Below are 20,691 nucleotides of genomic sequence, written 5' to 3' on the forward strand. Positions count from 1 at the left end.
TTAGAAGCATGTTGTTTAATCTTCAAATATTTGGGGATATTCCAGCTATCTTGTTATTGATTTCTAGTTTAATTCCATTTTGATCTGAGAGCAGACATTATATTATTTCTATTCTTTTAAAATTTGTTAAGATGTGTTTTATGGCCCAGAATGTGGTCTGTCTTGATGAATGTCCCATGTGAGTTTGAGATGCTGTTGTTGAATGTAGTTTATATATGTCTATTATATTCAGCTGATTGATGTGTTTTTGAGTTCAACTATGTCTTTTCTGCCTGCTGGATCTATCTATTGAGGTGCGATAAAAAAATACAGTGAATGTTTAAATAAAAAGTGTATTATAGTAAAAGACACATTGCTATTAATCCCCCTCACCTCGAACACACTTATCCCATTGTTCTTGCCACTTTCTGAAGCAGTTCTGGAAGTCCTCTTTCATGAGTGTCTTTAGTTGCACTGTCATGGCTGCCTCGATGTCCTGAATCAATTCAAAATGTTTACCTTTCATGGTCATTTTGACTTTGGGGAAGAGCCAGAAAAGTCATTTGATGCCAGATTCGGTGAATAAGGTGGATGAGGACACACCGTAATGTTTTTTTTGACAGAAATTGCCGCACCAGAAGCAATGTGTGACACGGAGCGTTGTCACGATGGAGAATGAAACCATTTGCCCATTTCATGTTAATGTGTTGTTCATGATCCATAATTTATAGCACACTTTAAAACACACCTTCTCTCAACCATAGCTCACACCCAACTGACTGCACCGAACAAGTTGAAACTTGTCACACACTGTTACTAAGGTACAACACGCCTTTTCCCATATTGAAGATCCCTGCCTTTCCATTGGATGGCACTGGGCAGCAGCATTCACCATATAGTCTGATCATACCTAGTATTTCTGAAAGAGGGGTGCTAAAATCTTGAACTATAATAGTGGATTCATCTATTTCTCCTTGCAGTTCTACCAGTTTTTGCCTCACATATTTTGATGCTCTGTTGTTATACACATACACATTAAAGACTGTTACGTCTTCTTGGAGAACTGACCCTTTTATCGTTATGTAATGCTCCTCCTTACCCTTGATAATCTTTTTTTTTTTTTTTTAGGTGAGTCATCCTGCCACCTGTTGGCAGCTCAGCGGCAGCTCAGCTCAGGCCGGGCATCGAACCGCTGTTGCTCAGAGCTCGCACTCTTGAGCGAGCTCTTAACCAACTTGATAATCTTCCAGGCTCTTAAGTTTGCTCTTTCCAAAATTGATATAGCAACTCTCACCTTCTTTTGATTACTGTTGGTATGGGATATCTTTCTCCATCCCTTTTAGTCTATATGTGTCTTTATATTTAAAGTGGGTTTCCTATAGACAATATACAGTTGGGTCTTGCTTTCTGATCCACTCTGACAATCTGTCTTTTAATTGGTGCATTTAGACCACTTACATTCAAAGTGATTATTAACATGGTTCTATTAAGACCTACTATATTTGTTACTGTTGTCTATCTGTTGTCCTTTTTTGGTCTTCCATTCTTTTTCTGCCTTTTGTGGTTTTTAACTGAATCTTTTATATGATTCCATTTTCTCTCCTTTCTTAGCATACTAGTTATACTTCCTTTTTTACATTTTTTAGTGGTTGCTCTAGAATTTGCAATATACATTTACAACTAATCCAAGTCCACTTTCAAGTAACACTATAGTGCTCTGTGGGTAGTGTGAGTACCTTATAATAACAAAATAATCCTAATTCCTGCCTTTCCTCCCGTGTCATTCCTGTCATTTATCTCACTTATACATAAGCATACAGAAGTTTTATTTATATGCATATATAATTGAACACATTGTTGCTATTATTTTTAACAAACTTATCTCTTAGATCAATTCAGAATAAAAAAAATACGTTTTTATTTTACCTTCACTTACTCCTTCTCTAATGCTTTTCCTACATCTCCAATATAGATCTGAGTTTTTTACCTATATCATTTTCCTGCTCTAATGAACTTTTAACATTTCCTGCAAAGCAGGTCTACCAGCAACACACTTCTTCAATTTCTGTTAGTCTGAGAAAGTCTATTTCTCCTTCACTTTCGAAGGATAATTTTACAAGTAGATTCTAGGTTAGGGGGGTTTTCTCTCAACACTTAAAATATTTCAACTCACTCTCATCCTGCTTGCATGGTTTCCGAGAAGTTGGATTAATTCTTATCTTTGCTCCTGTACAGGTAAGATTTTTTTTCCTTTGTCTTCTTTCAAGACTTTTTATTTATCTTTGATTTCTTGTAGTTCGGAAATGATATGCATGAGTGAAGGAGGTGTTATTGCACTTAAAAAACAATAAGTTGGTGTTCTCTGAGCTTCCCAGATCTGTGGTTTGGTGTCTGACATTAATTTGGGGAAATTCTCAGTCATTATTCCAGATAGTTCTTCTGTTTCTGTTTCTTTTCCTTCTGGTATTCCCATTACAGGTATGTTACACCGCCTGTAGCTATCCCACATTTCTTGGATAGTCTAGTATGTTTGGTTTTTTTTCATCTTTTTTCTCTTTGCTTTTCAGTTTTGGAGGTTTCTGTCGAGATATCCTCAAGCTCAGAGATTCTTTCTTAAGCTATGTCAAGTCTATTAATAAGCCCATCAATGGCATTCTTCACTTCTGTTACAGTGTTTATGACCTTTAGCATTTTTTATTCTTTCTTAGAACTTCCATCTTTCTGCTTACATTGCCCATCTATCCTTTCATGTTGTCTACTATATCCGTTAGAGCCCTTAACACATTAATCATAGTTGTTTTAATCCCCAGTCTGGTAAATCCAACATCCCTGCCATAGCTGAGTCCGGTTCTGATGTGTGCTCTATCTCTTCAAACCACGTTTTTTGCCTTTTAGTATGTTTTGTAATTTTTTCTTGATAGCCAGACATGACGTAGTGGCTAAAAGGAACTGCTGCAAGTAGGCCTTTAGTAATGTGGTGGTGAGGCATGGGAGCAGGGGAAGTAGTCCCATGATTAGCTCTCAGTCTTTTTGTGAGCCTTTGCCTCTGGACTGAGGACTTCTCAGTTCCATGTCCCAGCCTCCCGCTTAGGTGGGACAGAATGGCTTGAGTGGACTAGAGTTGGTTATTTCCTTTCCCCTAGATCAGCTAGGTTCTGACAAAACCCTAGCACATTAGTTTCTCATTAAATAGCTTCTCCTGATGATAGACCACGTTAGCATGAACAGAATGTTCTAGCATGTTTCAAAACTGGTGCCTTTTCTCCTCCCTTTGCTGGAAGCACAAGGGGCTTTATCTCTGAAATTTGTTGTGAGAACCAGGAAAAATCCCCAAAAGTGTGGGAACCCCTTATGACTGGGTTCCCCTGGAATTTTTAGAACTCAGAGTTATCCACACTGAGCCTACAGCAACTCATCACTAACAGGTCAGGTCTTCCTACCCCAGCACTGGTTCCAGTGGAGGTGTCTGCTCATAAATTTTTGCTCTGGTAAGTTGTCATTCTCTGTATCTGCCTGTCTCTCTCCAATCTGGGTACAGCAATTTGCCCTGTGACCTCATTTCCCTTAAGGATCTAAGAAGAGATGTTGATTTTTCAGTTTGCTCAGCTTTTTACTTATTGTTTGAACAGACTGGTGACTTCTAAGCTCCTTCCTTACACGCCGGACCAGACATTAGAACTCATGATTTTTTTACATTTAAGCCAATTTGATGTGGGTTTCTGCTACTGACAAACAAAAGAATCCTACTGAGAACAGTAATACTTGGGTGGCACTTTTCCATTTATAAGCACTTCCTCAGCTTTTAGCATTTTTAAAGAGGAAACCAAGGCCCAGAGATGGGATGTAAATACACAAAGTTCAAAAAGGGTAGAAGAAACAGCCTGGGCCTCAGCTCAGAGATAAGCAATCCAATCCCTTTATTTTCCATATAGAAAAATAGGCCATATTCTCACACATTCTTGGTGAAGCTTTTTCAGATGATGATTTAACAACACCAATTAACTGTAAATGTACAGAGCCTTTGACCTTGCAATTATCCTTCTAGAAATAGATCCTACTCACCCATGTGCACAAGTATGCTCATTGTGGTGCTGTTTGTAAGAAGAACCGGGAACAAACAAACAAACAAACAAAAATAGAAAAAAAAAAGGGGGGGAGGAATTTTAAAAAAGAACTGGAAACAATTAAATGTCCACTAATAAAGAAAAAATTAAATTGATTTTAGTGTACACTCCATTGGAATGTTTCACAGCCAATAAAAAAGAATGAGGTGAACTGATATGTACCCCATGGAGGTTCTCCAAAAGCAGGACTCACAGGAACATGGAGAGCGTGATCGCATTTATGCAAAAGAGAAAATAAGGCACTGATACATGTGCACACGCACGTGGGGAGGTATGGAATTCAGACAGAGGGCTGAAAAGGCTGTGTACCCATCATCCTCCGTGGTTACCTCTAAGAAGGGCATGAGAATGAATGATCTCCACCTTTTGTTTTATGTCATTCTGCACTGCTGTAATGCATTACAAATGCATTCATGTATTACTTGGCCAACAGGCCCACACACAAACAATAAGCAGGAGACAGGGAATATTATGCCCAGGGACATACAACATGGTAAAGGAAGACATGGTCCAGAATACAGACCTCCCGATTCCTACCCTGGACTCATTCCTCTACCATCTCTGAATCTCCACAGCTGTTTCCTTCACTCAAAGCTCTTGTTATAATCATGGCAGCCAACATTTACCTTGGAGTCAGGTCACCACAACCCTAAGAGGTACAGATTAGCCTCATGCATATTTTGCAGATGAGAAGAATGGGACGCCAGGAGTGGGGGTTCCAGTATTTGTAATTTTGGGTTTAATCCAAAGAGAGAGAAAGACCTTTGTACCCCTGCTTCCTGGTCCCTCACACCCAGACCACTCAAGAAATGCAGGTTGGCCTGAGAGAACTGACCTGATACTCCTCCTCGGTAAGGCCTTCAGCCAGGGCATGCTGGCGCAGCTGATCGGGGTCCTGGGCACGGAAGAGGCGGCTGAGCAGGGCATAGATGTAGGGGGCCTCAGGGGAGGTCTGCAACAGCACAGCCAGGCCTCCATACCAGGCGGCCCGTGACAGATGGTGGGCATAGAGGCGCTCTGTGGGCGACAGCAGGCGGAAGGCCTCGCGGCAGTCCAGGCTAGACACACCGATGTCATTGGGCAGGATGTACTGGGTGTCCGCCATGGGCCCTGCTGAGAACCATCACCATCATCACAGCCATCATTTACCCCACACCAACCACCTGGCTCTGCACTCTCATGATCTCATTTAATCCTCCTAAAAGCCCATGAGGAAGGGAATACCATTGTACCCATTCACCAGGTATGCTAACTGAGGCTGAGACGGTCAGGTGACTCACCCCAGGAAATTACAACATATGCATACATTGGTGGGTCATATTTGGCCTGTGGCCCCTCAATCTGAAAGATTAAATCCAACTATCTAGTCTTACAGATAGGGAAACTGAGGCCCAGTAAGGCTAGGAGCTTTGCCTAATGACAGAAGGGAAGGGTCAGAAGCAGAGGCCTGCATCTCCGTACTCCCAGCCCAGGTCCCACTCTGGCTCCCCACCTCTTTCTCTGACCTACTAGCCTCCTTCAGGGTTCTCCTGCAGGTTCTTTAATTCTACCCACTGTGGTCACAAGGACAGATTCCCAGGCGACCAGCTGGAAGACCCAGGCTCCAATCCGGACTCAGCCCTACACTCCTAAAGTCAAGTCAGTTGTTTCACTTTTCTGCACTTCGGTTTCCGCCTCTGTAAAATGGGGGATAACCCCAATCTCACCAGGTGGGTGTGGGTATGCAAATTAGATGAAGCCACACGGGACGGAATGTACCTACAACAGTTAATGATTTTCCTCGTGCTCTTTTCCTCTCTCCCTGTTCCCAGGATCTGTCCCACACTCTTTATCCCTCTAACTGTCTTTGTGTCTGCCCTCCATCCTCCTGCCCTCTTCCTGTGCTTGGGCCAGGGGAGCTACAGAGCTACAGAAGTTCAGAGGTGGAAGAAAACTCACTTTACAGATAGGAAGGCTGAGGCTTTGTGAGACCAAGCAACTTAACGAAGGTCTCAAAGCCCCGGTGGGTCCCAGGGGTCTGCCACCCCAGGGCATTCTCCACACCGTCCTCCCTTACTGGGAATGTGTTTCCAGTGGCCCCCGCCACTCCCCATGCTCCGCCCCAATAGCGCAATCCCCCGGGTTCTGAAAGGGGTGTTAACCCTTCGCTGCCCGCGGAGCATTCCTCAGCCTCGGGGCCGCGATAACTTGAGAAGAGGTACTAGATGCGGGGCAGAAAGAGAATGGTCTTGCGCTAGGTCCAGACTCGCCCTGTCCCCGAGGAGGACATAGTGTGACCCTGAATCCCGAGCGGCGCGCCTCACCTGCAGCAGCTGCTCCGATTGCAAACTCACTTCCTGCTTCCGGCTCCCCCATTCATTGGGGCTCTTCTAACTCCGCCCCCACCGGCCACTTGTCGGGGGGGTCCGGATGAGCGTCTGTTCCAGCCAATAGGCGCTCCGAGGCGAGTTCCTCCGGCCCGCCCGCTCCCCGCCTCCAGGCGCTACGGGTTCGCACGCGGGATGGCCCCGGCAGCCTTGGCCTTTTGTCCACTGGCAGCGCTCCCCCGGGGGCGGGAACCTGCGTGGCCGGTCTGGCCGCGGCCTAGTCCGGGCAGACAGGGCTGACAAGGTCCCCTGAGTCCGGGCTGGGCTGCATGGATGTCATGGACAGAGTACCACTATTTCCCGCCCCCATACTCAGCCACAACCCTGCTGTCCTTTGGGGTTTTTCCCAGTCGCCCGACCTCAGTTTTGCGGGAGGGGACCTGTGCAATGGGAGTGATGTGTCCCCCACTTACTCACTGGATTCGAGAGCCAGGAGGTGGAGACTGCAAAGCGCTCCGTGCAGGGAATCGAGGCTACAGGCGAGCAGGCTCCTGCCAGGGCTGATGGTTCCACACGTGCCTGCACCACCACCAGCTCACTGTGGGCTGCGGGGGGGATGGGGAGCGGGACTTGGCGGCAGCAGCTAAATGTCTCTGAGCCTCAGTATTTTTCAGCACAAAGAGGCGAGGGGCCTGGCAGTTTCTTGGTGCTTGTCGGATGCCTAATGGATGAGAAAGCCACCTGCCACCCAGAAAGGCTGCCCAGGGCAGAAATGGGCCTGAGGTCTACCCTTGAATGTCTGGATGGCCTCACAGGAAGACGGCCTGAGTGAGGCATGGCATGTGAAAGTGCCAGGCGCCCAGCCAGGCTGAGTGGGGAGCATTGTGAGAGTCCCAGGTCAGAGTGGGGGTGGAGTCAGGCCATCTAAAGTCGAACCAGGCCTCCACCTCCTACTGGCTGTGTGTCCTTGGATGGGTCACTTTACCTCTGAGTCTTGACTTTCTGAGCAGGAAAACGGGGCTAATAATTGTCTCCACTCCGAGGGATGTTGAAGTGTTGACTGGGCAGTGCTGCCTCCTAGTGTTGTGCAGGGAGAAGGGGCTACCTGAAATCCACACACCCTCCTTGCCACACCTGCGTCTAGACCCAGAGCAGCATCTGCCCACCATGAGTGCCAGTTTCTGATTCACAGAGGTTCCCAAGCCCTGCTTGGCACAACAGTGCTGTTAGCTCTGATGATCATTACAGGAAGGAGCTCAATAAATTAGTCTGTCCTTAGGAAAGCCACCCCTCTTCTTCCCTGTGCCTCAATTCTCATTACCTTTAAACTGGGTATAAAGTCTTCCCTGACTTGGGTGAAGTTGAAATGGACACCAGTAAAGGAGGTAGTGCTGTCCACTGCCACCAGTAGGCAGCTCAGGCCAGCCAAAGATCCCAGTACTTGTGGGAGCCCCACCCAAGCTGCTTTTTTATAATTGCAGCTAATCTGAGCCTTACCCAGGTGCTGTGCTAGTAGCTTGACATATAGGATCTCATTTTATTCTTGCAAAAACCCTGAGATAAGATACCATTCTACCCATTGTACAGATGGGGAAACTGAGGCCAATAAGTTCATTGGCTTCCTTAACACCATCCAGCATGTCCTCAGGTGTCCCTGAATTGGGATCTAGCCTTCCTCACTTTCAACCACACTGTTCCTTCCACCTGCCCCAACACACACACACACACACACAGTATCACATGGAGCAGTCCACTCACCAGAGTCATGGCTTTGGCTGTTCCCCATGGGAATGAAGGGGTAGGCGAGGAAGTAACATTATTAAGTACCTACTGCGTTACAGGTGCTCTCCAAAATTCACCTGGTGACAGGACCGTTATTCCATTTAACAACTGAGGACACTGTGGATCCAGGAGCTGAAAGGGGCAGAGCTGGGCCAAGACCAGGGCAGTCTGACCCCCTCCACCACCACCTGGGGTGTTCTCCCTGGGGTGGTGCCTGTGCCCTCTCCTCATCTCTCTTCTAGAGTCTGAGGTTCCCTGCTAGCAATGGGATCGGAATGTTCCTGTCTGGTTCCCAACTGGGTCAGAAGAGAGAACCACTGGGAAGAGGTGGATTGCTGGTGCTGTGTTGTGTGTGCATGTGTGTAGGAGTTGCCATGCTCCCACACCCTCCCCAGGACTCCCAGCTGGGCTCCCCCACTGTGGCAGTGTGATGCTCTGCTCTGGAAGCAAGAGTCTGATCACATCCTCCTCTCACCATTGGCAGGTGCTCTCTCAACAGCCCCAGGTCTGGTCTCTATAGCCCCAACCAGTTGTGTGGCCTGGGGCATGTCCCTCCCCTAGGAATCTGTATTTCCTAAGGCAGCTGTCTTCCACTGGGGATATTGCCCAGGTCAGGCTTATATTCAGAGCCCCTTCAGATTTTTATGTCTCCATACCTTTCTTCCTAGCCCGCTCCCTCTAGGAATGGCCTGGGGGCAACCAGAGCAGCACCCCAAGCTCACCTTGACTCTCAGGGAGAGGAAACACTTAGCCAAGATGAAGAGGGATTCCATTCAGACTTGGCCTCCGTGGCAACCCAGGTCCAACAGGCCCCAGCCCAATATCTCCACACTTGGCTCATCGGTCATCAAGCATTTTCCCGCCACAACTTATCTGGGCTGCCCTCCCAACTGCTCCCATTCATTCAAAGAAAGCAGCACAGTGTGATGGAGAAGAGGGCAGTCTTCAAGGCTAGGCAGGCAGACATATATGTGAATCTGGCTTGGCCACTTTCTAGCTGTGCAACTTAGTGCCTTCATCTCCCCATAAACAGAAATGGTAACACCTCCCTCCCTGGTTTCCTATGAGGATTAAATAACCAAACCTCCGAGAAGCAGAGCCTGGTGCCTGGTGCGTGCTCAATGAAGGTAGTTATTATTATCATTAGCACAGTACAGGGCACATGGTGGGCATTCAGTAATGGTAGCCCTTGTGTCACAGCCAACACTCTGGAACCGCGAGTCCTCTCCCCTCCCTCGGCTCCTCACTGTCCACCAGTGAGGTTCTGAATCCTCTATTCAGCATCTTCCCCATCAGCACAGCCCCAATCTCTGGCTCCAGCCTCCTTCCTGTCCCCCTGAACCCCTGCTCCGGCCACTCTGAACCCCTCACTCAGTTTCCTCCTTACTTACCTCAGAACCTGTACTCTACCTCTCCCTTCTGCCTAAAGCACCCTCTCCTTCCTGTGGGGGGTTCCGATGCAGCCATTTAGCTGAGCGCCTATGCCACCTCCTCAGTGAAGCCTCCCTCACTTTTCCACCACCAGTGAGGCCTGCTCCACAGCCACTGATAACTCTGATCCTGGCATACAGGAAGCCGTGCTGTCATTCGGTAATTTGGTCTGTCGTTCACTAAACTGTGAACTCCAACAGGCAGGGAACCAGGTCTGATTTTCTCGCTGTCCCCAGAGTCCCCTTGGCATGGAGTCCAGTCCATAGTGGGTATCAGCAGATGCCGATCCCAGCCTTCCACCCACCTGTCACTCACCCAGGGGCTGGAGGCATTGCACACATGCGGGACACATGGGCTTGGTGAGAGCAGCTGAGTAGCAAGGTTTATAGAGGAACCCAGGGCAGCAGCAGGGTGAATGTCTAGAACTGGGTCGGCAGGCTCGGGGTGCAGCCAGCCTAAGCTGGGGGTCAGGGGCCCATGGTCCCTTCACTCCCCCAGGGGCACAGTGTAGGCGGCATGATGTGAAATGCCCCAGGAAGGGCCAGGGCAGGGAAGTGGGCTTCCCTCCGTCAGTCCAGGACAGAGCCCCATCATTTTGACTGGGGTAGGGGTCTTGGGGACTCCCTTAGGGACCAGAGTTAAAAGGAGAGGGGCACAGCCCATCCAACACGTCCATCTGGTATAGCTATGTGCCAGCAGTTAGAGTCCCACATGCAGAGCTCCCTCTGGGCTGCAGGAGGTGGGGGACCTAGGTGGACAGGCGGGCGCAGCAGCAGGGGGCCCCAGGGAGCTTAGTCCAGTGGCCCCTGGAAAATGAGGCGGACGCAGCCATGCTCACCAGTGAGCCAGGCGCCACAAAAAGGGCAGGCAGCATGGAAAGCGTGAGTGCCATGGGGCAGTGGTGTCTGGGCCCAGTAGCGGGCAGTCTTCTCAGAGCAGACATGGCCACAGGGTGCAAAGGCGTGGCTAGGCGGTCCGGGGTCCAGGCAGAGGCCGGCCTCCTGGCCGAGCCACAAGGGCACATAGGGCCCCACGAGGCGGCAAAGAGGACACTCCCGCTCCTGGGGGCCCCGCTCTCGCCGGCAGCCCCAACCGTGGTAGCCGTGGACGTGGCCGCAACGAACGTAGACCCAGGGCTGCTGCTTGTCTGGTGCCGTGCGGCCACGGGCCGGACTGGGGAAGGCCAGGGTGCTGAGGCCCACAGGGCACTGGGGCCGCGCCGCATTCGCCTCCTGTCGCTGGGCCTCCAGCTGCTTCAGCGTGGGTGCCCGCAGTAGCCCAGCCGGCGTGCGCCACAGCAGCGTGGCCCCACACAGGTCGATAAGGGAGCCATCCTGCAGCACGTTGGACTCATTTTCCACCTGCCAGGGGAGCAGAAGGGCCTTATTGCCCAAGAAACCCCCAAACCTCTGCCATCAGGCAGCCATCTCCCCAGCCTAGCCGCCCATCCATCCCACTGAACCACCCTGGAGAAGGCACTCTGGACCATCAGGGTGGGCTGGGGCAGAGTGGGGAGTGAGTGGAGCAGAGGAGCGGGGAAGGACTAAGGCAGAGGAGGGGTGAGGGCCAAGACGCCATGAGGGAGAGCAGGCAGGTGCTCCCAGGCACACAGGGTTCCTCACTTTCAGTAGGACATGGGCCTTGGTCACCTCATCTCACAAATCAGGAGGCCTGGATCTAAATGGAGGTTTTCTCAAATGTTTTCCCAGGCTCTTCCCTAATGGCAGAGGCAGGAAACTCTTCCATCTCAAACACTGGCCACTTAGCCCAAAGCAGCTGTCCTAAGTAAGGGTGATAGTTAAGGCACGGACCCTGGAGCTAGGCTGTCTGGGTGTGAATTCTGGCCTCACCATTTACTAACTCCGTGTTCCTGGTCGAGTAACTCAACCTCTTTGTGTCTTAATTTCCTTATCCTCCAGATGGATTCCACTTCCCTGTATGTCAAGTGGTTCTCATGAATCAATCAATGTAAACACCTAGAATGTGCCTGGAACTTAGTTGCTACTCAACAAATGTATGCAAGTGAAACATTCACATGCATAATTTTGTAAAATAATTTTTTCTCAAGTCTCCCAGGACAAGCGATGCTCTGGGAAGACAAGCCATGCTTTTCCTTGTGGTGTTGCATCTCCTTGCCAGACACACTTACACCCAGGAAGAGGTCTGAAGAGCCCATTTGAGGAGCTTGGCCACGTGACTTTGGGCAAGCTCCTACCTGTGTCTAGGACCCTCTCCCAGCTCCCAACATTAGTTCTCTGATCTGTACAACGGGGAGCATTCACTGTCACCTGCATCAGAACTACTCCATGGTCCCTTTCCCACTGGAAGAGGATAATAAAGCTAAACCCGTCTGAATGTGACAGACACGTTACAAACTGCCAACACTTTAGGCCAAAAATTGCTCACACATGGGCCAAGTGTCACCCTCATAAGAGGGTGTGATTTTTTAAGCTGCTGGCATCCTCTAAGACACTTGGTACTGCAGTGTATTTGTGTGTGCTCCACTTCCCATCATCCCATGGACCTCCAAGAGTATGTGGGTAATACTTGGGGGTGCTGATCCGGTCCCCTCTGTGGAACAAGCGGCACGTGCCCCCAGATGAAGCCTGTTGGGACTCCCTTGTGCAGGAGGACTGGAGATCCTCATTTCTTGGCTTGGGCAGGGGGACAGGCAGATTGGGAGGGTCCCAGGAAGGATGACAGGGTAGAGGGTATGGATGGAGCAGGCCACCTACCAGCTTCCCCCGCTGCTGTGCCGAGCGGCTGTCCCTCAGGGTATACACGTTCCCACAGACCGAGATCTCCCGCCAGACACCTGGGGCCGAGTCCTCAGAGAAGCCGCCCGCTGGGTGCATCACCAGGACCCCATTGGTGGTTAAGCCATCCATCAGGCCATCAGGGGTCCGCCATTTGGCCGCCCGCTCCTGGGACCACATGTGGGATCAGATAACATCCCTAAGTAGTCCCCAGCAGGCCATGAGCTAGAGGTGCTGCCCCTCTACCCTCAAGTTCAGAGGTGGCCTGGAGAGGACTGGAATTGGCACTGCCTGACCTTGGGCATCACCTGACGTCTCTGAGCCTCACTTTGCTCATTTGTTAAGTGGGGCTTCTAATCCCTGCATAGGTCATGGTTATGATTACTGTGGGCCAGTCCATCACCCCAGGATGCTGCCCCTCCCCAGCCTACCCCTCAGCTCACGCTCAGATGAAGCGTTGGTCCCTCCCTGGGGGCTCACTCACTCCAAGGAAGATGTTGCTGGAGGCATCAAAGCCAGCGGCATAGATGCGGGCAGTATAGGGCGGCCGGCGGTCACAGAGGATGCGGCAGGCGTAGCGGGAGATGGTGCTCTGGGCGGAGGGGCCCTCAGCCGTCCCTCCTCCAGGGGATGTATCTGTTACCACAAAATCAATCATGTTCTCCGTGGAGCGGCCAATCTGTGAGGAAGAGGAGGGCAAGTACAGGGATGCTGTGTACACAGGTCTGTCCCACAGGCTTCCCATCCCAGGGTTGCCGGCAGCTGCTCAGTGTGCAAGGTCACCAAACAATAAGGGGGCAGCACCATTCCAACACCCTGGGGGGGCCTCCAAGTTCAATCAAAAGGACTGGGCCTTCTCCTTCATCTCCCTCTGGGGAATACCCCACTCAATGAAAACTAGTAAATTTGTTGTTTGAACTGTGAAACGGTGACACACATGGCTTGGGAGTGATCACCTATTAGTAGCAAATAATGAATTTTCAGTAAGTGTTTACACTATGCCAGGTACCATGCTAAGCGTTTTATGTGCAATATCTCAGTTAATCTTCCCAACAAGTCCATGGGGTGGGTGTTATTATGGGCCCCACCTGAGAGATGAGGAAACCAAGGCCTGGAGAGGTTAGGTGACTTTTGCGCAGTTGCCCAGCTAGTAAGTGATGAAGCTGGGATCTAAACTCCTAAACTGTATGGCCTCCTGCAGCTGGGGAGCCCATCTTGGGTTTGAATCTTGATACAGCCACTGGCTTGCTGTGTGACTCTGGGAAGTCAACAGCCCTCTCTGGGCTGTGCTGCTTCCTCATCTAAAGAGTGGCTGACTGCACTGAGGACCCCTGATGCACATTCTCCATGGCCTTCAGGCCTCCAGCCTCACCCTGAAAGGCCTGTAGAGCTGAGCATTGAGACCAGTCGCCAGGCGGCCTATGGAGGGAACCGAGCATACCTGAAACATGTCTGTGTCACTGTCATGTGTGTACTCGACTATGACCGAGTGGCTCCGGGACAGTGTGTACGAGATGCTGTGCTGTCCACGGTTACTCAGTGCCTGGTGGGGAGAAAGGAGAAGTCACTTCTCAGGACATGAGGCCATGAGAAGTGTGAGCCTCTGACCCAGAAGCTAAGGCCCAAGACCAGGTGAAGGGCCACTCAAGACCAGGGCCACTCCCGGGGAAGGGGGTTCCACCCTTTGCAGAGGGTGTACTGTGCAGCCGGCAGGCACTTTACACAGGTTATCCTGTTTGCTCCCTATAACCACCATTTGGTTGTCCTTCCTATTTTACAGTTGAGAAAACTACAGCTCAGAGAGGAGAAGAAACTGGCCGAAAGTCACAAAGCTGGAAACAGCGGAGCCCAAATTCTAACCCAAAGGCTTTTCTTTTGCCATTGCTAGGGGACTGTCACATCTCCTCTCTGAGCCTTGGCTGCCTCTAAAATGATGCTGGCAATGTCCATCCAATGGATGGGGTCTGGTGGTCAAGGAAATGCTTTGCAAACTGTAAATGACTGTGCACACTGCAAAGGTTCTCCGATCAGCACCATTTTTCTGGCAGCCCAACAGGCAGTGAGTAAAGACACAATGGGCTCCCCTTACCCCAGTGGGGCTTGGGTAGGGAGGGCAGGACCAGCGCCCAGGTCTGCTGGGACAAGCTGCTTGCCTTGGAGATGAGCGGTGTGGAGATGTGGTGCATGACATCTGGCTTCACTCCGTTGGCATGTGGCCGGCGGCTCAGTGCCAGGCGACTTCGCCGGCGGCCCTTGTCCCCACTTGCCAGACACCCATTGTAGCTGTGGATGTGGGGGTTAAGAAGAAAGGGTTGCAGGGAGAGAGAGAGAAAGTGAGCCCCTGGTAGACTAGGAGGAACTGCCAACTTCTGGGCAGACCCTACCTTGATAAGCCCTAGAACCACCCGAAACCAAAAGACCCTACTATATCAATTCAGTGCCTTTGGGGTGCAGGCTGGGGGTCAGAACATTTTCAAGAGGACTTCCTTTCAATTAACCAGTGTTTCCTGGATGACTGAGCCATGCCTGGCCAGGCGCTGGGCACTGAGATGGCATGAGTGATGCATTTCAGGTCAGTTCTGTGCTGGGGGCAGGGGGTCCTCAGGTTTTCAAGGAACCTGGGCACCACCTGCCATCACCCAGTCACCAGCCAAGGGCACTACAGGCCCAGAGGCAGGGGAAGGGAATTCTGGCCCCAGGATCGGGTTTCTAGGAGAGGAACACCTATACTGAAGAACTGAAAAGGAGTCACCTTTAGCAAACTGCCATTTATTACACCACAAGTACTACCGAAAACCAGAATGAAAGAAAAAATTAGATCCGCAATGCCACGACCTTCATATATCCACACACGTCAATTTTCTACCTTCCTTTCCAGCTCTTGTCTTGAAGGCAAAGGTGGAGTGAGTCACAGCCTTGATTGCTGCCATGTACTGGAGTCTCCTGTGTTCCTGGTGCTTCACGTTATTAATTACCTAATGGAATCTGTGCAATGTGCTGCCAGGCAAGTATCTCTCTTCCCATTTTACAAATGAGGAAAATTGAGGCTCAGGGAGGTAAAATGACTTGCCTGAGGTCCCAGGCTAGTAAGTGAAAAAGTCTAGATTTGAACTCGGGTCTGTCTGACTCCAGCCTCTCTTGTAAAAGCCCTTTCAGAGGGAGTGCTCATCCTGAGCAAAAGCCCCGAGGCTGGCAGAGTTCGGTGTGATGGGTGGTGAACAGCAGTAGGAGAAGATGAAGTTGGTGGAAAGGCCCTGAACACCCGGCTCAGGAGTCAGGACTTTATTCTGTCAGCAGTGAGGATCCATGGGAGGTTTGCAGCAGGAGTGACAAAACAAATAGTTGCTAAATACAGCCACAGACCACTTGAATCAGAATCTTCTGATGAGCTTCCAAAACAGATTCCGTGGCCCCACCCATGGACATTTTGATTCTGTAGGTTTGGGATGGTCCAGTCATTCGATACGTTCAATGTGCTCTCCAGGTGGCCCTGATGCACAACCAGTGTGGGGCTTCATTGCTCTGCAGAGAACCACCGGCTGTCAAGAGGGCCCTGACCCTATGTCTGCATTCTTCCCCATCAGTGGCCTCACCCTCAGCTGCAAAGCCAGCCCTGTCTTTGGGACACTGAGCAGCTGCTAGTCTAATGCAAGCACCCCTGAGAGGGGTATCACTCTTGCCCTTGTAAGCTCCCCACGTGTGGGGGGTGGAGCAGTTCAGGACACAGGCTGGGGATCAGATGGGCCTGGCTGAAATCCTGGCTCTTCCACTTATCACATGACCTCTGTAAAATGGGGCAATTTATGAGGACCTACCTCATGAGTCATTGTGAGAACTAAATGAGATAGAGCATTTAAAAAAGGCTGGCACAGAGTTTGGCATATATACAACAAGGCCTTTACAAATGTTAGCTATTCTTTTTCTTTATAAAAAGCACATGGCATGTACATTTCAAGAAACAGTAGCCATTATCTTTACATAATCATCATAATGATAAGATAGCTTATCAGATATTTTCTTCAGGGCAGATGGCAGAGAGAGAGGCCAAAAGGAGGTATGGATGGGGAAGGAAGAGGGGTCTGTGCCTGGGGGATAAACTAAGTGGGTGTTGCAGGGTTGCTGGTCAGGCAGAGACCAGGAAGGGAGGAGGTCTATCCAGCCACCAACTCATGGTGCTTCCTCTCTCCTCAGTTTTCTCCTCTGCAGCGTGAGGGTCAGCTGTGGCTTAGTGAAAGTGCACTAGACCTAGAGTAAGAAAGACCTGGGTCCAAATCCCAGCCCTGCCACTTACCAGCTGTGTGCCCTTGGACCAGTCACTTCCCCTCTCTGAGCCTCGGTTTCCTCACCTCCTTCCTCACAGCATCTTTGTGAAGATTGAAATGAAATAATGTCCATGAAAGGGCTTGGCACAGGCCTGCCTCCCAGAACACTTGATACGTGCCAGGCACTGTTCTATGTGTTTTACAGAAATCACCTCATTCATTCCTTCTGACAACCCTCTGAGGTATTATTATCATCATCTCTATTTGTAAAAGGGGAAAACGGAAGCACAGGGAAGTTAAGCAACTTGCAGAGGCAGGATTTGAACCAAGCAATTTTTGCTAGAAAACTAGAGTTCTTCACCCCAGACTATACACACACACACACACACACACACAGTGCTTTATAATAGGCAGCAGTGTTACTTTTTTCTGATCAGAAACTTTGGTGGGCAGTTAAGAGTTGTCTCAGTAATTTATGAAAAATGAGAAGATAAAAGAACAATTATGAATTAAGGTGGGTTTGGTCAACTCTGTCTCTCAGCTGGGTAGGTGAAGACGGACAAAGAGCAGGAGGTCATATGTGGGAGAACTGGGGCCCTTGGTCTGGTTACCCTGGGGGGTGCCTGGTGCCCCGCCACACCTGGGCCAAAGATGCTCACCCCAGGACGATGAGTTCGCCATACTTGATAGGCTCCTCGCCTGGCTGTGCATCTTCACCAGGAGAAGACAGGACACAAGAGCCCTGGTTCCCAGGGTGCTGGAGGTCTGAGGTTCTGGGGGACCCTACTTCAGGGTTTCCTTCCAGCACCATTCTAGGCAAAATGGGAGAGGAGAAAAAGAATTTTGCAGCCTCCCATCCCAACCCTCCTCAATGCCAGCTCTGGCCTGCTGCAGGGCTACCTAGGCTAAGGCCAGAGTGACCTTTCACTGCTTCTGTTGCTATGGCAACCATTTCACCTCTGCCTCTCCTAAACTGCCAGGGTTGCTGGGATACCAGGGGAGGGAGTTGATGGGTTTGATGGAACTAAGAGGGAAAAGCCACACAGAGGGTCAGAAAATTTGGTGCGGTCAGAGGGATGGACCAATTTGGGGTGACCAGAGGCTTCTTTTTGGCCAGGACCCTTACTCCTTATCTTAGACTCAGTTCCTGGGTTTAGCTCTCAGCCCCAGGACATCTGAGTAACTGCTCTGTCAGGTTCTTGGAATCTGTCTGTCCATCTTAATCTTTCTGCCCCTTTGAAGGTCTAGCTAGGCCTCTGTCTGTCTCTTCTCAATGACTCTCTGTTCTCCCTGCCTCTGTTATTTTCACCATCTCTCTTCTCATCCTCTTCCCCATCTCTGCCTGTCTGGCCACCTCCACCTTCCTATCCGTCTGCCTCAGTCTCCCCATCTTGGCCTCGTCTGTGGGCAGGCCTCTGGACCCCTCCTGAGTGCCCGCCCCCTTCCTCCCTCAGGTGTCTGTCTGCAGTCCCCGGGCAGCCCGGGTTTCTGGAGGCCTGTGGGGGCGGCGCTTCCCCCTCCAGCTCCGGCTGCAGCAGAGCCCGTCTCCGCAGGAAGCCTGTTTGGAAAACATACCCGTGCAGGAGTGACTGTGCCGGGGCAGGCCCGCGCCCCGCGCCCAGGGCAGGCACAATGACAGCCCAGCGCATACGCAGATACACACCCGGCGGCGCCGCCACACAAACACGCGCGTGCACGCACACAGTCCCGCACACCCGGAGCCCCGCGGGCAGTGCCAGGACTGGCGCAGAGCCCACCCTGGCCCCGCGACCGCAGGCGCGAGCGTGCGAACAGTCACAGACGCCCGCCCTCGGACCCACACCCCTGCCACCCCCAGACAAGCAAAAACACACCCCGCGCCCGCCAGGACCCGCCCGGCGCAGCCCCCGCCCCTTCCGCCCCGGAGGCCTCACCTGGCCGCGCTCCGAGACCCGCTTGGCGCCGCTTTCTCCGCGCCTCGCCCCTGCTCGGCCCCGGGGCCGCTGCGGCGGGATCGGCCCGGCCCGCGGCGGCTCCGCGCTGCCTCGTCACAGGGACACCCGGGGCCGGGGGAGGGAGACGAGCGCGAACCGCCACGTTCCGCCCCCTGCCCCTATGCCCCGCCCCTCCGGCCCCGCCTCCAGGGAAGCCCCGCCCCACCCTAGACTCCGCCCCTTGCGGCGAAGCTTAAAGCTCGCCCTCGGAGCCCCGCCCCTTCTCAGGAGAACACGCCCCTCTCCTGGCCCCGCCCCCGCCCTGGAAGCCCCTCCCACCACTGTTTCGGGAACTCCCTCGCCCACTGTCGTCCTTTCAGCGACTCCCGGGTAGCCCAGTTTGGGCTCCTCAGACCCCGCCCTCATTTATGGGAACTCCCGATTCTACCAGAGAGCCGGGCGCCACCTCTTCCACCGCAGTTTAGGGCCATCAGTCTGGGCAGGAAGCCCTTTTCCCTAGCATAGGTCAGGGTCTCTCCACTCCACCTCCCGTCCGAGACCCCACCTCCCATACGGGGAAGCCGCGGAATTAGAGAGAGCGGGGCCGGGAAAGAGAGGAAGAAGGGAAATACTAGAGAAGGTGGAGGAAGGTGTGTGTGTTAGCAAGGAGGCCGTGGAAAGTCGCTGTGTTTGACTGGAGTCGCACACCTGTCTTCCAGCCCACCTTGGCCACCTTCTTTCTGGGTGACCTCCGGCGGGCTCTGGACCGCTGGGTGTCCAGGAACATCTCCCTCCTGCCCACCAGCACGGGGATGGACACCTTTGAGGTAGAGCTACCCCTTCGGGCCTTGGCTTGCGAGTTTTCTCGTCTGTCGTGTGTTGCCAGGTGCTATCCTCTGTGCTTTAAGCAAAACAAGCCCTTGAATTGCTGGGATGCAAGCACGATAATATTTTACGGATGAGAAAACAAATTTACGAACCTGACTTGGTCATGGTTATTTTCCTAGAACGGGGCCAAGAGTGTATCTCAGCTGTGTGTCTCCAAAGTCTGGACTCCTAACTTCTATACCTTGTTGTTATGACTAGCAATGGCAGGATGGGGCTCAGAGATACATCAGATAAGATCCCTCTAGCTCATTATCTCTTGGTCTGTTTGGAACCATAATCAAGAGCTGGGGGAAGCTCAGAGGGTGGACCCTTTACCTGTGTCTTTGGAGTGCGTGTTTTAATGAGAAAATCAAGGAAGGTTGTACAGAGGAGATGGCCTTTGGCCCCAGCCATGAAGGATAAGTGAGTTTGCTCACACATTCCTGAGAGGTAGCATCCTTCCCCCCCACCCCACCCCCAACTTGTTGCTTATGAAACTCCCAGTGTCCCAGACCCCATGGGCCCCACCACATCCACACACCCCACTAACTCCCCCACCTAAAAATAGTCCAGGATACCAACTGCTTTGCCAACTGTTCTGACGCCCCAGCAGCCAGATGAAACAAGAAAGCTGCCGACAGCAAGTCCTTTAAGGACAAGGCACTCATCAATCAAAGAGAAGCTCCCTGAGAGGCCACCACTGAGCAGAGCAGACTGGACTGCTGGGCTGCCCGCAGCAGGTCATACAAGCCCTACACCACAGGATAGCTTCCATCCCTGAATGCCTACACTATGCCCTCTTCCATGCCAGGTATGCGGAGCCACCTTAGGCCACAGGGACACGGGGACAGCTCCACTCTTTTGCACTCCTAGTTTCTGGCACATTGCCAGTGAGAGAAGGTCCTCAGTGGATGTGTGCTGAAATTATTAGAATCCTCAGTTTGCAGATGAGGAAAATGTTTTACGGGGGTTGTGGGGGTGGGGGTGGAGTATACTTGCCCTGGATGACGCAGCCAGGCAAGTATGGAGCTGAGGTTTGACCAGAGCTCCAATGCTATCACCACCTGACACCAGACTGCAGGGAGGAAAGGTTGAGAGCAATTCCAGGATTCACCATAGGAGGCAGAGATTTCTCATGTGGTAGAGCGCTGGGTTCAGCTGGGGTTAGAGCTGCATGGTGGGCACAACCAGATCCCTCTGGGAGTGTGAGGTGGATCTGATCCCAGCATTGTCCAGGGGGGAGAAGAAAGGAGAGTTGGGACACCACCAAC

The 20,691-nt window shown here is 51.5% G+C and overlaps 2 protein-coding genes across 7 annotated transcripts in view; both read right to left on the reverse strand.

Annotated features, from left to right (window-relative positions):
• The window catches only part of DPP3 (dipeptidyl peptidase 3), a 31,962-nt gene extending 24,633 nt beyond the window's left edge, over positions 1-7,329 (reverse strand). The window contains exons 1-3 of one of the 4 annotated variants that reach the window (XM_019645467.1): positions 6,887-7,329; positions 6,407-6,686; positions 4,939-5,216 (exon numbers count right to left, since the gene is read on the reverse strand). In XM_019645467.1, the coding sequence (XP_019501012.1) occupies positions 4,939-5,216; positions 6,407-6,458 (330 nt within the window). In that variant the 5' untranslated portion in view covers positions 6,459-6,686; positions 6,887-7,329. Of the gene's footprint in view, positions 1-4,938; positions 5,217-5,608; positions 5,981-6,041; positions 6,179-6,406 lie in introns of those variants that run through there. The other 3 variants (XM_019645468.1, XM_019645470.1, XM_019645469.1) reach the window with 3 other exon arrangements.
• Positions 7,330-9,978: 2,649 nt separating this feature from the next.
• Positions 9,979-18,724, reverse strand: PELI3 (pellino E3 ubiquitin protein ligase family member 3). 3 transcript variants are annotated; one of them, XM_019645473.1, is made up of 8 exons: positions 18,554-18,724; positions 17,300-17,452; positions 16,670-16,741; positions 14,532-14,661; positions 13,820-13,921; positions 12,863-13,057; positions 12,358-12,546; positions 9,979-10,983 (listed from the first exon to the last, which is right to left on the reverse strand). In XM_019645473.1, exons 2-8 carry the CDS (start codon positions 17,449-17,451, stop codon positions 10,414-10,416), a joined length of 1,410 nt encoding a protein of 469 aa, XP_019501018.1. In that variant the 5' UTR covers position 17,452; positions 18,554-18,724; the 3' UTR covers positions 9,979-10,413. The 3 variants fall into 3 exon arrangements, with proteins under 3 accessions (XP_019501018.1, XP_019501016.1, XP_019501017.1); XM_019645471.1 differs by lacking the exon at positions 18,554-18,724 and adding an exon at positions 18,216-18,474; XM_019645472.1 differs by lacking the exons at positions 16,670-16,741; positions 18,554-18,724 and adding an exon at positions 18,216-18,473.
• Positions 18,725-20,691: the final 1,967 nt, after the last annotated feature.

Source organism: Hipposideros armiger, unplaced genomic scaffold (genome assembly GCF_001890085.2).
Source record: "Hipposideros armiger isolate ML-2016 unplaced genomic scaffold, ASM189008v1 scaffold_93, whole genome shotgun sequence".
Classification (NCBI taxonomy): domain Eukaryota; kingdom Metazoa; phylum Chordata; class Mammalia; order Chiroptera; family Hipposideridae; genus Hipposideros; species Hipposideros armiger.